The sequence below is a fragment of the Hyalella azteca genome, unplaced genomic scaffold (assembly GCF_000764305.2).
Source record: "Hyalella azteca isolate HAZT.00-mixed unplaced genomic scaffold, Hazt_2.0.2 contig8217, whole genome shotgun sequence".
Taxonomy (NCBI): Eukaryota; Metazoa; Arthropoda; class Malacostraca; order Amphipoda; family Hyalellidae; genus Hyalella; species Hyalella azteca.
Window position 1 is genome coordinate 24,268 of NW_025938316.1, and position 12,624 is coordinate 36,891.

General features: G+C 42.9%; 2 protein-coding genes across 2 annotated transcripts; one reads left to right on the forward strand and one right to left on the reverse strand.

Moving 5' to 3' along the window:
• The first annotated feature begins 1,176 nt into the window (after positions 1 to 1,176).
• LOC108672141 (formin-like protein 14) lies at positions 1,177 to 2,367 on the forward strand. The gene is made up of 2 exons (XM_018159768.1): positions 1,177 to 1,187; positions 1,800 to 2,367. Exons 1-2 carry the CDS (start codon positions 1,177 to 1,179, stop codon positions 2,365 to 2,367), a joined length of 579 nt encoding a protein of 192 aa, XP_018015257.1.
• Positions 2,368 to 9,741: 7,374 nt separating this feature from the next.
• Positions 9,742 to 12,347, reverse strand: LOC108672142 (tetra-peptide repeat homeobox protein 1-like). Its single transcript, XM_018159769.2, has 2 exons — positions 12,135 to 12,347; positions 9,742 to 11,734 (listed from the first exon to the last, which is right to left on the reverse strand). Exons 1-2 carry the CDS (start codon positions 12,345 to 12,347, stop codon positions 11,300 to 11,302), a joined length of 648 nt encoding a protein of 215 aa, XP_018015258.2. The 3' UTR covers positions 9,742 to 11,299.
• Between the last annotated feature and the right edge of the window lie 277 nt (positions 12,348 to 12,624).

Genomic DNA, 12,624 nt, shown 5'->3' on the forward strand with positions numbered 1-12,624 from the left:
GCTAGGAGTGGTAAGAGTGCGGAGAGTGGTAGGAGTGGTGGGAGTGATAGGAGTGGTTAGATTGATAGGTGTGGGGAAGTGGTAGGAGTTCTAGGAGTGATACTTTAGGTGCATATACATTCCTATTATTTCTTACAGTTTGATTAAAGACAAGAGAATGAGTTCTATTAAAAGTTAATGGCAATTAACAATACACGTTAATCGTGTCATAGCTGCATATACAATATATTCGTAGTTATTGACAGGGAAATTCGAGAAAATTTTTAATTTTGTAACGAAGTTGCAATGAAATGCTCGAGGCTGAAATCTAAGTTGATTGGGTGACTATGTTGACTTTTTATCTATAACCTTCAGAGCTCTAGAGAATATATTCAAACCGCGAGTAATATCAGGTACAAAATATGAGGTATTTGAAATATACGATTATGATATTTCTAATGAAGACAACTAGCATTGATTTCTCATGAACAAATAAACAGTTTCTTGGTTATTTCTTTCCAAATTTCTTTTGTTTAATTAATGTTATTTTTTAACCACCGCCCCACCTTGAAATATTTCATAGAACGACAGCCGCCTGAATAAAATTATTTTCATAATCATAATAACAACCCTTTCATGTTCATGAAAATAACCGATGCATGTAATATGTAAATGTTATTTCATTGCCAGCAGGCACCCGCTATAACTTGCAACGTCTACTCACACTCCGTGACGTCACCCGTTATAACTCACTTGTAACGTTTACTCACACTCAGTTACATACCACCCGTTATAACTCACTTGTAACGTCTACTCACACTCAGTTACATCATCCTCTACAACTCACTTGTAACGTCTACTCACACTCAGTTACATCACCCGTTATAACTCACTTGTAACGTCTACTTACACTCAGTTACATCACCCTTTATAACTCACTTGTAACGTCTACTCACACTCAGTGACGTCACTCAGGACCAGGCTGGGAGTCGTTTTGGTGCCGCGGCCGACGATGGTAGTTTGGTACACGTTGCCTGCCGTCACCTGCATCATTATCGTCATCATCGTTATCATCTTCATCATCATCTTCACCACCTTCATCATCGTACTCTCACGCGTTACCGTTGCCGACATCATCCGCTGAGGTCACTTGACTTACGTTGTCCAAAGCGCGGTAGTTTGGTGGCAAGCGTTACGATGAGTTCAAGGTTGAGTTATGGTATGTTGAGTTATATTATGTTGAGTTATGTTGTGTTGAGCTATATTATATTGAGTTTTATTGTGCTAAATTATGTTATGTTGCGTTCTGTTGTGTTGAGTTATATTATATTGAGTTATGTTATCGCGTTATGTCGAGGAAAAATTTGTCAGTTTCAGCTTCCTGCCGCATGCAAATCGCCTAATCAAATTTGAGAGAATTTCAGAGAGGGTAAGTTCAAAGGTTTTGTAATATGGTAAACAATAAAGCAATATTTTAGTCCCATCAATTAACTCCTCTCATTCTCTGGAACGATATGAAGAACATTTGAAAATGAAAACATAAAGGATATATATCTACTCTAAAATGAAATTCACGAGCATGCATCGCCCTTTTTTTTTCTTTGCACTATCATTTTCTAATCCCCTTGTATATCCATGGAATATAAATTAACAACAAATATCGCTAGTGCGTTTCTGGCCTTATCACTCGAGTGATTAATATCCTGCAAAAAATGTGTTGTAAAGGTAGAAATTTATTTTTTCGTATGTTTACAGTCTTAATAAGCCTAAGATAAGTATAGTGAACAAATAAAGTCTTGCAATAAGTGCACTGCCTTCAGACAGAAGCCTTCCAGCGCGACGGCCTGCAGAGCAGTGCGATCAGCGGGACACTTCCAGCCTCAGCTAACACCTCCACTTCCAGCCAAAGCCACCACCTCCACTCTCAGCCTCAGCCAAAACCTTCACTTCCAGCCTCAGACGCCACCTCCACTTCCAGCCTCAGCTAACACCTTCACTTCCAGCCAAAGCCACCACCTTCACTTCCAGCCTAAGCCACTACCTCAACTTCCATCTTCAGCCAAAACCTCCACTTCCAGCCACAACTTCCACTTAAAGCCACAACCTCCACTTCCATCCACAACCTCCACTTCCATCCACAACTTCCACTTAAAGCCACAACCTCCACTTCCAGCCAAAACCTCCACTTCCATCCACAACCTCCACTTCCAGCCACAACCTCCACTTCCATCCACAACCTCCACTTCAAGCTACAACCTCCACTTCCAGCCAAAACCTCCACTTCCATCCACAACCTCCANGCCAGGCGTACTTGGTGCCCCAGTAGTTGTAGCCTATAGATGTGGACAACAAGAACTTATCAGCCAGGCATACATGGTGCCCCAGTAGTTGAAGCCTTTAGCTGTGGACAACAAGAACCTATCAGCCAGACGAACTTGGTGCCCCAGTAGTTGTTACCTTTAGCATTGGATGACAAGAACCTATCAGCCAGACGAACTTGGTGCCACAGTAGTTGTTAGCCTTTAGCATTGGATGACAAGAACCTATCAGCCAGGCGTACTTGGTGCCCCAGTAGTTATCAGCCAGGCGTACTTGGTGCCCCAGTAGTTGTAGCCTATAGATGTGGACAACAAGAACTTATCAGCCAGGCATACATGGTGCCCCAGTAGTTGAAGCCTTTAGCTGTGGACAACAAGAACCTATCAGCCAGACGAACTTGGTGCCCCAGTAGTTGTTACCTTTAGCATTGGATGACAAGAACCTATCAGCCAGACGAACTTGGTGCCACAGTAGTTGTTAGCCTTTAGCATTGGATGACAAGAACCTATCAGCCAGGCGTACTTGGTGCCCCAGTAGTTATCAGCCAGGCGTACTTGGTGCCCCAGTAGTTGTAGCCTATAGATGTGGACAACAAGAACTTATCAGCCAGGCATACATGGTGCCCCAGTAGTTGAAGCCTTTAGCTGTGGACAACAAGAACCTATCAGCCAGACGATGTCAGCCGCGGTGAAGGCCGTGTCGATGACACGTGTTGAGTCCGGCCACTGGATGAACGAGTCGCCGTTGAGGTCCCGCGCGATGAGCCAGGCATACCTGGTGCCCCAGTAGTTGTAGCCGTTAGCTGTGAACAACAAGAACCTATCAGCAAGGCGTACTCTGTGCCCAGAAATTGATCCCTTTAGCTGTGGACAAGAAGAACCTATCAGCCAGTCGAACTTGGTTCTTCAGTAGTTGAAGCCTTTAGCTGTGGGCAACAAGAACCTATCAGCCAGGCGTACTTGGTACCCTAGTAATTGTAGCCATTAGCTGTGAACAACAAGAACCTATCAGCCAGGCGTACTTGGTAATCCGACACTGACCTGGATTATTTAAGTTACTTCAAGATAAGGAGTTCCACGTTAACATACATTTTATAATAAAATATTTCCGTAAGAACATAATACGACTAATTCAAAGAACTAAGGTGAGGAAATAAATGAAATGCACGAGAGATGAACATTAACCCATTAATGCCGAGAATTATTTTCGGAATTTTTCTTTGTTTTCTTGTGATACTATTACCACTTGTGACGTTAATAAATGAAAAATATGTTAAAATGTTCATTTTTCGACGTATGTGAAAAATTATAGCTTGGTTCCATTAGGAACCGGGCTAAATATTTCACGATCTAAATGACTTTAGAAACATGGTAACACGTAAAACCGCATACAGCATTAAAAGTACTCACTTTATCGATGAAATTCTACATCTGACTCATGAATAATATATTTTTAGAACGAATTACTCACCTTTCTCCGCAGTGCAACACTTGGTTCTTACAATCTTTGAATGTTGACTGAAAAGAGAGTAGTTGGCGTAGCAGCACCAAACTTTGCCAGAACATGTACAAGATGTGTATCAAACCTACCGTATGCATCCACTTCTGTATTTATTTGATCATTCAATTTTAATATGAATCCATTTTTCCCGCTGGTTCCAAATGGAACCACTCGGCATTAATGGGTAAAAGGGTAGACATAACTACCCAAAATATAAATAATATAAACTGAATCAAGTGAAATAATATGAACTGAAGTTATCTGTGAGGAGTTTTCTCATACTCGTCTCGTAAGTTAATTTAAAGTGACAATTTCACACATGATTACAGACACCGAGTATGAACAGACAATTGTTGACAAGGTTGTAAATACACAATGATAGTTATAGGCTGGAAAAAGAAATTAAAATGAGAACAAAGGGCCGAGAGTGTTCCGTGAGGTGCTGGTATACCTTAGCACGATCATGAGGAGGGGCATCTGTGAGGTGGCGACACTGGCACACATGAGGAAGAGCACCACCATGAAGGGCATGAAGGTGTTGCAGGGGATGTAGCACGGGCCAGACGTCGCCACGGGCACCGCTACCACCTCCGCGAACGCCGCGCTTGACGGCTCGAACGCAACGCTGTCGATACCTGCGGGCGTTAGGGGAACGTTAGGTGTTTGTGGGACACTAACAGGCAAAGTTCACCACTCACATGTACAGTTCACCACTCACATGTACAGTTCACCACTCACATGTACAGTTCACCACTCACATGTACAGTTCACCACTCACATGTACAGTTCACCAATCACAAGCACAGTTCACCACTCACAGGCACAGTTCACCACTCACATGTACAGTTCACCACTCACAGGCAAAGTTCACCACTCACATGTACAGTTCACCAATCACAAGCACAGTTCACCACTCACAGGCACAGTTCACCACTCACAACGGATATATATTATTGGATACGTAAAGTCTGATGAGGGATTCAGTGATTCATGCATGGCTTATTTCTTCAATGCCGACACTTCTATTCTATTCTATTCTAGTCAGACGTGCTTTAGGAAAATTGTGTGCTTTCTATTGCGCATCTTAGCGAGCACTCTAGATAATTTGATCCGAACTTTGTTTCTATAATAAAGAGGTTTTTCTAACGTTATATTGTAGACCATTCGTATTTAGGTCACATTCTTTCAGCGGCATTTCTCAAGAAATGCATTTTCCTTGCAGTTGAACGTCCTGACTCTCGCAACTTCCTACATTGCACATCTATCATCCCTGCTCCACGCCTCGCCCGACCAAAACATGCCCGACTTGCCAGACTCTACAATGACCGACACCAGCGATCACGACGCAGGCTCTGCAGGAGATAATTCCAGCTCTGCCAATCCTGCAGGAATAAGGAGGAATGAATGGATCCTCCACCCCCAAGGGGACGTCCTGGACTGTGTTGCTCAAGACGGGGACCGCAGTGACACTCGGAAGGGACCGATGCTTACTGGCGNGAGACGTCCTGGACTGTGTTGCTCAAGACGGGGACTGCAGTGACACTCGGAAGGGACCGATGCTTACTGGCGTCTCTAATGGGAACGATGAAGGATGTTGCCCTGATTTTAACGGCTTATGGCGAAATAGAAGAAATAGAGAATGGTATTTTCAGAGCAAAAGGCAGGTTTGTTCGCCATCCTCTAACCTTCTCGAGGTGAAGACTGTAGAGCGACCGGGACGACTTGGTCAGAGGTTCGCTGGGCATGTGGCTGACCGAGCAAGCGACGTCGGTTATCTTAAGCCGACGAGTGCAAGTTACAAGGGCCTAGATTGTATTTCACGAGATAAATCAAATTTTAGGCAAATGGATTTTCCACGAGAAATTGTAACAGAAAGAGCAGAAACGTCTGATGATTTCTACAAACAAACAAGTTTTGAGCATCAAAAAGAAAGTTTTCAAACTGCCCAACAAACTGACTACGCTGGAGGATGCCAGAACACAGTAGGATTCGGTCGGACTCTCGGACCTCTACTGCCGCCGCTCGCTCTGCATCAAAACTCGTCACGTGAAAGCCACAATTCCGACGACCAACGGGCATTACGATGCAGAATTCCGATTCAGGATTCTACTCACAAACGTACTTATCTTGGTCACGAATGTTCAACTATGCCGAAAACGACAATAATTAATGAAAAGTTGCTTCCGAGCCAAGGGTTTGAGCAAAACTATGATTTCTCAATGAATGATGAACAGAACAGCCGGAACAATGCCATGGAATTTCAGCAAAGTATCAACACTCTGGAAACTGTCGGCGTGGAAAAGCGTGGGCAGCAAACAAAGCGCCCACTAATTCACATGGGCGAAGCTGCCCCATTCTTAACATCTCACCCACGACCCAACAACATCTCGGGAGAAGCTGCCCCATTCTTAACATCTCATCCAAGACCCAATAACATCGTGCGCGAAGCTGCCCCATTCTTAACAACATCTCACCCACGACCCAACAACATCTCGGGAGAAAATGTCCAAATCTTAACATCTCACTCAAGACCCAACATTTCACCCAAAAGCAGCCGGGCGGCGCTTGCTTCCAACTTCAAGAAGGTAATGACAAGCAATTTCTTAGCAATAAATCGCGCTAAGAAGTTAAAATTGCCCCCAAATTTGGTGAAATTGCATGTACTGTATTTTATTCAATGATGCAGCAATTTAAGGCAAAATAGGACTAAATATTGATCGCTGAAACCATTCTGCAAGTGTAGCACGCATCTATCTTCTTAATAATTAATCATTCTTGCATTAACGAGGAAGCAAGAATATATTTATGTATGAAAATATAATTATCTTCTATAAACTTAGTAGCCATTCTGTTCCAGAGATGGCCGATGCAGGACGAGCTCCTGGTAGCCGTTGGTGGTTGCCCGCAGGACGCCTAATTTAATATAAAAATCTAAAGTAATCATGAAAAATTCATCATAAGAAGTCATTGGTTAACCAGAGGAAGATAACGGTATGTATACGGTCCAAAACCCGGTATATACTAGGTGTAATTTGGGAACACGGATAACATGCCATTATCTTTATAACCACCTTATAGTCTCTACCATCATACTTTCGACCACCGTATAACCTCTACCATCATACTTACGACCACCGTATAACCTCTACCATCATACTTTCGACCACCGTATAACCTCTACCATCATACTTACGACCACCGTTTAACCTCTATATAACACTCATTATCGTTCTACTAAAGACTATCGCATGTTTCTCGATCGCCTTTGAAGTTAGAATATTTGCAGAAGTTGACGAGAATAAAGGAAAGAAGAACAAATAAGAGATATTCTTTACTGAGTACAGCGAGGGACCGTTGGGCAACAGCAACACAAGCGTCGTGGTACAAACTTCGCTGCACGTGTGGCTAGCATGTGGCATGCTTGATTTACGAATTACTTCGCTCATGTTATTACATATTGTATTATTGCATAAACCCTCATTTTCCTTCTTTAATCACGTTATTAATCTAGAAATATTCTTTCCGTAACAATTTTTGTGATGAGGATTCTTTTTAAACAACTAAAGGCTTAAACTGAATTTCACATGGAAACATTCGCCGACATAATGTGAGAAAGCTATACAACGTACGATGTTATTTACTCAAAAAACTCTAGTATATAGGTACAGGAAATCATTCATTAGACGTTACAGACTACGTTTAATATCTTCCCTGCGGAATTATGGCCTGCGGAACGGAGTTGATTAAAACAAATGTCATGAAGAAAAATTAAATTAGCAACTTTTTCTTAGTTCTTGCACGAATGTTGTATGCAAAACAGAATATATTTAAGACTCCTAATTTCGGATATTAGTGATCGTTTTAGTAGCAAATGTTGTCCAAATTGAATTAACTTTGAGTTTATGAAGCAACTTGAAAAATAGAAGTAAACATGCGGAACAAATAACGCCACTGCCGTGAAAACTAAAACCTAGAAGAATTTAAATGGCGCGGTAGGCATAGAAAACAATTTAAAGAAAATATGAACTCCAGTAAAATGATCTTTGTCACAAAATGTGAAAACAATCAAAACGCCATCGATTTACATCAATCAAAAGCAAATGAAGGCTTTAACCTTCTACCGCCTGACATGAGTAACCGGAGCAATATTGTCACGCGCCTACTCCACAAAAAAGATACGTTCTAGTGAGCGCAAAATGACTTGTACTGATGGTTGCCGCCACGTACAACTTTAAAATGTTCTCTGTTGCGTACAAACGTCCTCAGGTTGCTAGACTCAATAGTTTACATATAATTTAAGTTGAATACACTCAATAGTTTACGTATTATTTAAGTTGAAAGTTATGTTCCCAGAGAGTGACATACGGCGGTAGAGGCTTTAATATACTCAGTAAAATAGAATATACTTGTACGTGTACGCTACACTTTGCTATACAGTTAATAGGAAGGCCCAAATCCTTGTATTAAATATCTAATAATTATCTTCTAGCATAATATAGATTTATTACTTATGAATTTTATGACTGAATATACACGAATATTGTCTCTCGGTTTCATTCTCCAACTTTATCCGTACACGAATTTATAAGTGATTGCAATCGTTCCTATTCGTTATCATACGAATATTGCCTCGCATAAATATCCAGCTACCTTAGTACGTGAATTTAATAAATTTAGGGGGCCACAGCTCCCCTGAGCTAAGACCCTTTGGGGGCCACAGCTCCCCTGAGATAAGACCCTTTGGGGGCCACAGCTCCCCTGAGATAGGACTCTTTGGGGGCCACAGCTCCTCTGAGATAAGACCTTTTGGAGGCCACAGCTACCCTGAGATAAGACCCTTCGGGGGCCACAGCTCCCCTGAGATAAGACCCTTTGAGGGCCACAGCTCCCCTGAGATAAGACCCTTTGGGGGCCACAGCCCCCCTGAGACAAGACTCTTTGGGGGCCACAACTCCCCTGCAGCTAAGACCCTTTGGGGACCACAGCTCCCCTGCAGCTAAGATCCTTTGAGGCACAATGTACATAACATAGGTCAGCACAAAGTTTATGTCACCCTCATTTGGAATAACCCTCCGTCCCACAACAAGGACAAATTACAACAGTCAAGTGGTTATTTCAAGATCAATCATCACAAATCTACTTGATCAAGGAATCATTTTATTGCGGAACTGCGGTAGAGGGGCGGAGTGTGTGGGGTACAACGATGGGGAGGTAGGAGGGTTGTCGCACAGCGGAGAAGGGGAGGGAGGCACAAATAAGTGAAGTTGTGAAGAAAGCAGAAGCGTGTTTAGTGGATATTTTTGTTGGTTATTGTTAAGCCAGGCTTCCTATACCAAATGATAACTTGCACCATTAATGCCTCAGCTTTTTAGCTATCAACTTGGCAGCAACGAGCGCTCCCACCGCACCGTGGCTGTCCTCTAATAAGCTCTTCACTATCAAGACTTTGACTAAACTATCATTTCTGAACAATAAACTAAACACAAGAAAACGCGTAAAATCGGTTAACTTTCCCTTTTCTGGGAACCTAATAACATTCTATTATATTAAACATGCAGGAGCAACTAAAGCGACTATCCATCAGAAGCATTAATCTCAGTCAATTTTCAGAGGGATAATTGAAACTGTCAAGATCCAAGTCACTAAGAACTACAGGTCCCTATCATATCATACCTAGTCACTATAATAGGTAAGTGCAGAGATTTGTTAAGAAAGGTCCTCGCGAAGAATTATATTCAAGAACCGAGCGTATTCTCTGGCAACTGGAAGCGATTTATTAGGACACACATTATTCTGGTAGGTTCTCATACGTAACGTCTTTACGACAACACATACAACAAGAGTGTCGTAACTCTAGTGAACAAATACTTCACGATTCATGACGCAGTTACGACGTATTCTCGGCACATTGTGACGCAGTTTTCAGGTAGGAATACCATTATGAACAGCGGGCAAAGTTTAATGGGAGGCTAGTAGCCTAAGACTTCGAGTCGAGTGAAGGCAAATGGTCAAAGGCTAATAGCAACTGAAGGATCTGGTCAAGGCTTGGAGACAGGGAATATGAACGGGTTAGGTTTATATGGCCCCTATCTTATTCCCATGATTGGGGCCAGGAAATATTAAAGAATGGAGCAATAAAAGGAAGTAGTTAGGTAGTCGAGTTGCCCAGACTGGCGCTCTATGTTACGGTCCATAAATTAAGCATCACATAAATATTGATCACGAAGCAATACACACAATAGCAATACAATAAATATCAATAGCATTAGGACCAGTCGACGATAGTAAGGAAGAGAAACCAAGGATTCACACGAACAAAATCATAACGACTAAAGAAAACCACTAATGAAGACAAAACACAACGTGAAGAAAAGAAGTGATACCAATGTAGTAATAAGTGGCACATATGAAAAACAATAAAGTGGAAGACAATAACAATAGTAAGGAAGGAATTACGAAGTCAATAATGCAGGTCGTGTTGATGAACATACATCCACACGACCGAGCCTCGTGATGGTAGAAACAAACACTTTCATCCATACAAATAATAAACCAATTTCTCACTTGCGGAAATAACCTTAAATTAGGCCCAGTACAAACAAGAATTTTAAAATCAGAGACAGTAACCGCTTCACAAAATGCATGACATAAATAGTTAATAAGACTTAGATATTTTAGTCGAGGTAATTAATATTGCAGAGTTGGAACATTGCACGGCATGTAATCAAATATTGCAGATCTAAAACATTGCACCAAGGTGTAATGACATCGCGAGACTCGGCTACGAGATTGCGTCTCGCTCTAACTATTCTGCAGCGCTTTTGCTACACATTAAAATATACTGAGATATCTCCCTTGGTGAGTATAGAAGATAAATCAACACAATATTACTCTAAACGCATTTAGAAGCTCGTTAACGTGAAGCATTCAGCTTAAAAAGTGAAGTGAAGCAAGAAAGAGCCGCCTCACTAGCACAAGTCATTAATTATCAATAAATATAATGGGACGTCTAGAGCTACCACTCAGAGAACTAAGAAGAACAATCTTTCAATATCAATGGAATAACACCAGGAGGTTCCCAGTATCTGAGACAGCGAGCAATGCACAATCAACAACGGCCGCTGTCACAACACAGCTCCGTTCAACTTACGGAATTATTCTAATATTATTGAAGAGGGAGTTTAACTCCGTACAGATTACAGCAACAAAACAAATACTTAACCACGTTCAAATATGTCACGAGATTCAGAAAACCTGAACATGGACATACGCCCTTGGAGATGCGAGCAATAGAGCTAAACCCTCAGAAAACCCTCACGCTAAACCCTGGTTTGCAGGTCACCAATCAGTTGCTGGTCACCAATCAGTTGCTGGTCACCAATCAGTTGCTGGTCACCAATCAGTGGCTGGTCAAATTGAAGTTAAAATCCAATATTAAAGTGTGGCTCTTGGGGGTCTTAACTCTTCTCCTCATGGGTTCATGCCCAGCAAGTGACCCTTGCTAACTTCGATCGCGTGCCCCTACATTGCCGCCTTCACGAGCAGGGTCAAGATGCCTCTCTTGGTCCATAAACCCCAGAGCGACGGCAGGGTTCAAACTGACGGCCGCATCTACGGGAACAGGATGGACAAGACCCTGCGCTGGAATGGGACCATGCGCAGGAATAGGACCATGCGCAGGAATAGGACCCTGCACAGGAATAGGACATGGCGCAGGAATAGGACCATGCGCAGGAATAGGACATGGCGCAGGAATAGGACATGGCGCAGGAATAGGACATGGCGCAGGAATAGGACCCTGCGTAGGAATAGGACCCTGCGCAGGACGTGCAGGCGCCGCACAGTCGCGCTGCGGCAACAAAGCTTCCAGCTGCGAAGGATCGTCGGTCGCAGCGCCGAGGCGAGATCCGTCGTAGGAAGGATCGCGGAAAGTGACCTGCACATAACAACCTTCATGAAAATCTTGAACATAAACAGATTGAATTGTATACTTAAATATTGCCAGGGTAACTCGCATTTTATTTTGTGAGATGTTGTCAAGTAACTTGCAAGAATTCAACATGTAACTCGCATGCAAGAGTTCCTAAACACAAGGGATCCGTTGGGAAACACGCCCGATACCCTCTTACTTACACGACATCTTTGCAAGTTCAAATTGCACAAGAATTTCAACTCAGTGGTCTGTGGATAAGACGAAATCTATTTTGGACGCACAGTACGGAACTTTGCAGTGCAGTGACAATAGGCCACGGAATTTGGATCACAATCTGGAAACTTTGGGAACACGTAAAGAGGCCCCAACACCCGTGAGAGGCATCACCGTCCGTGTAGGGTACCTGGTATTGAGCGCTGGGGCGACGGGCGTGCCCAGGCATGGCCAGGATGCCCTGGTGGGGATGCCCGCTGGAGGAGTGGGCACGTCGGTGCCCAGCCCCACCGCTGCCCACCAACGGGCGGGCCGTTGCAAGACACCCAGACTGGCTGCGCGCATGGCCCTGGGGGAGGGAGAAGATCAGCCTGATATGTGGTGGGGCATGAGGTGGGGGCATGAGGTGGGGGCATGAGGTGGGGGCATGAGGCTGTCTCTTATACACATCTAGATGTGTATAAGAGACAGATGTTACGGTCCATAAATTAAGCATCACATAAATATTGATCACGGAGCAATACACACAATAGCAATACAATAAATATCAATAGTATTAAGACCAGTCGACGATAGTGAGGCAGAGAAACCAAGGATTCACACGAACAAAATCATAACGACTAAAGAAAACCACTAATGAAGACAAAACACAACGTGAAGAAAAGAAGTGATACCAATGT

Bases quoted from the DNA above. Each gene is read 5' to 3' on its own strand.
- LOC108672142 (XM_018159769.2), bottom strand. From the start codon at position 12,347: ATGCCCCCACCTCATGCCCCACCACATATCAGGCTGATCTTCTCCCTC. The intron at 11,735-12,134 runs GTACCCTACACG...TGTTATGTGCAG, and splicing joins GCCCCAGCGCTCAATACCAG to GTCACTTTCCGCGATCCTTC.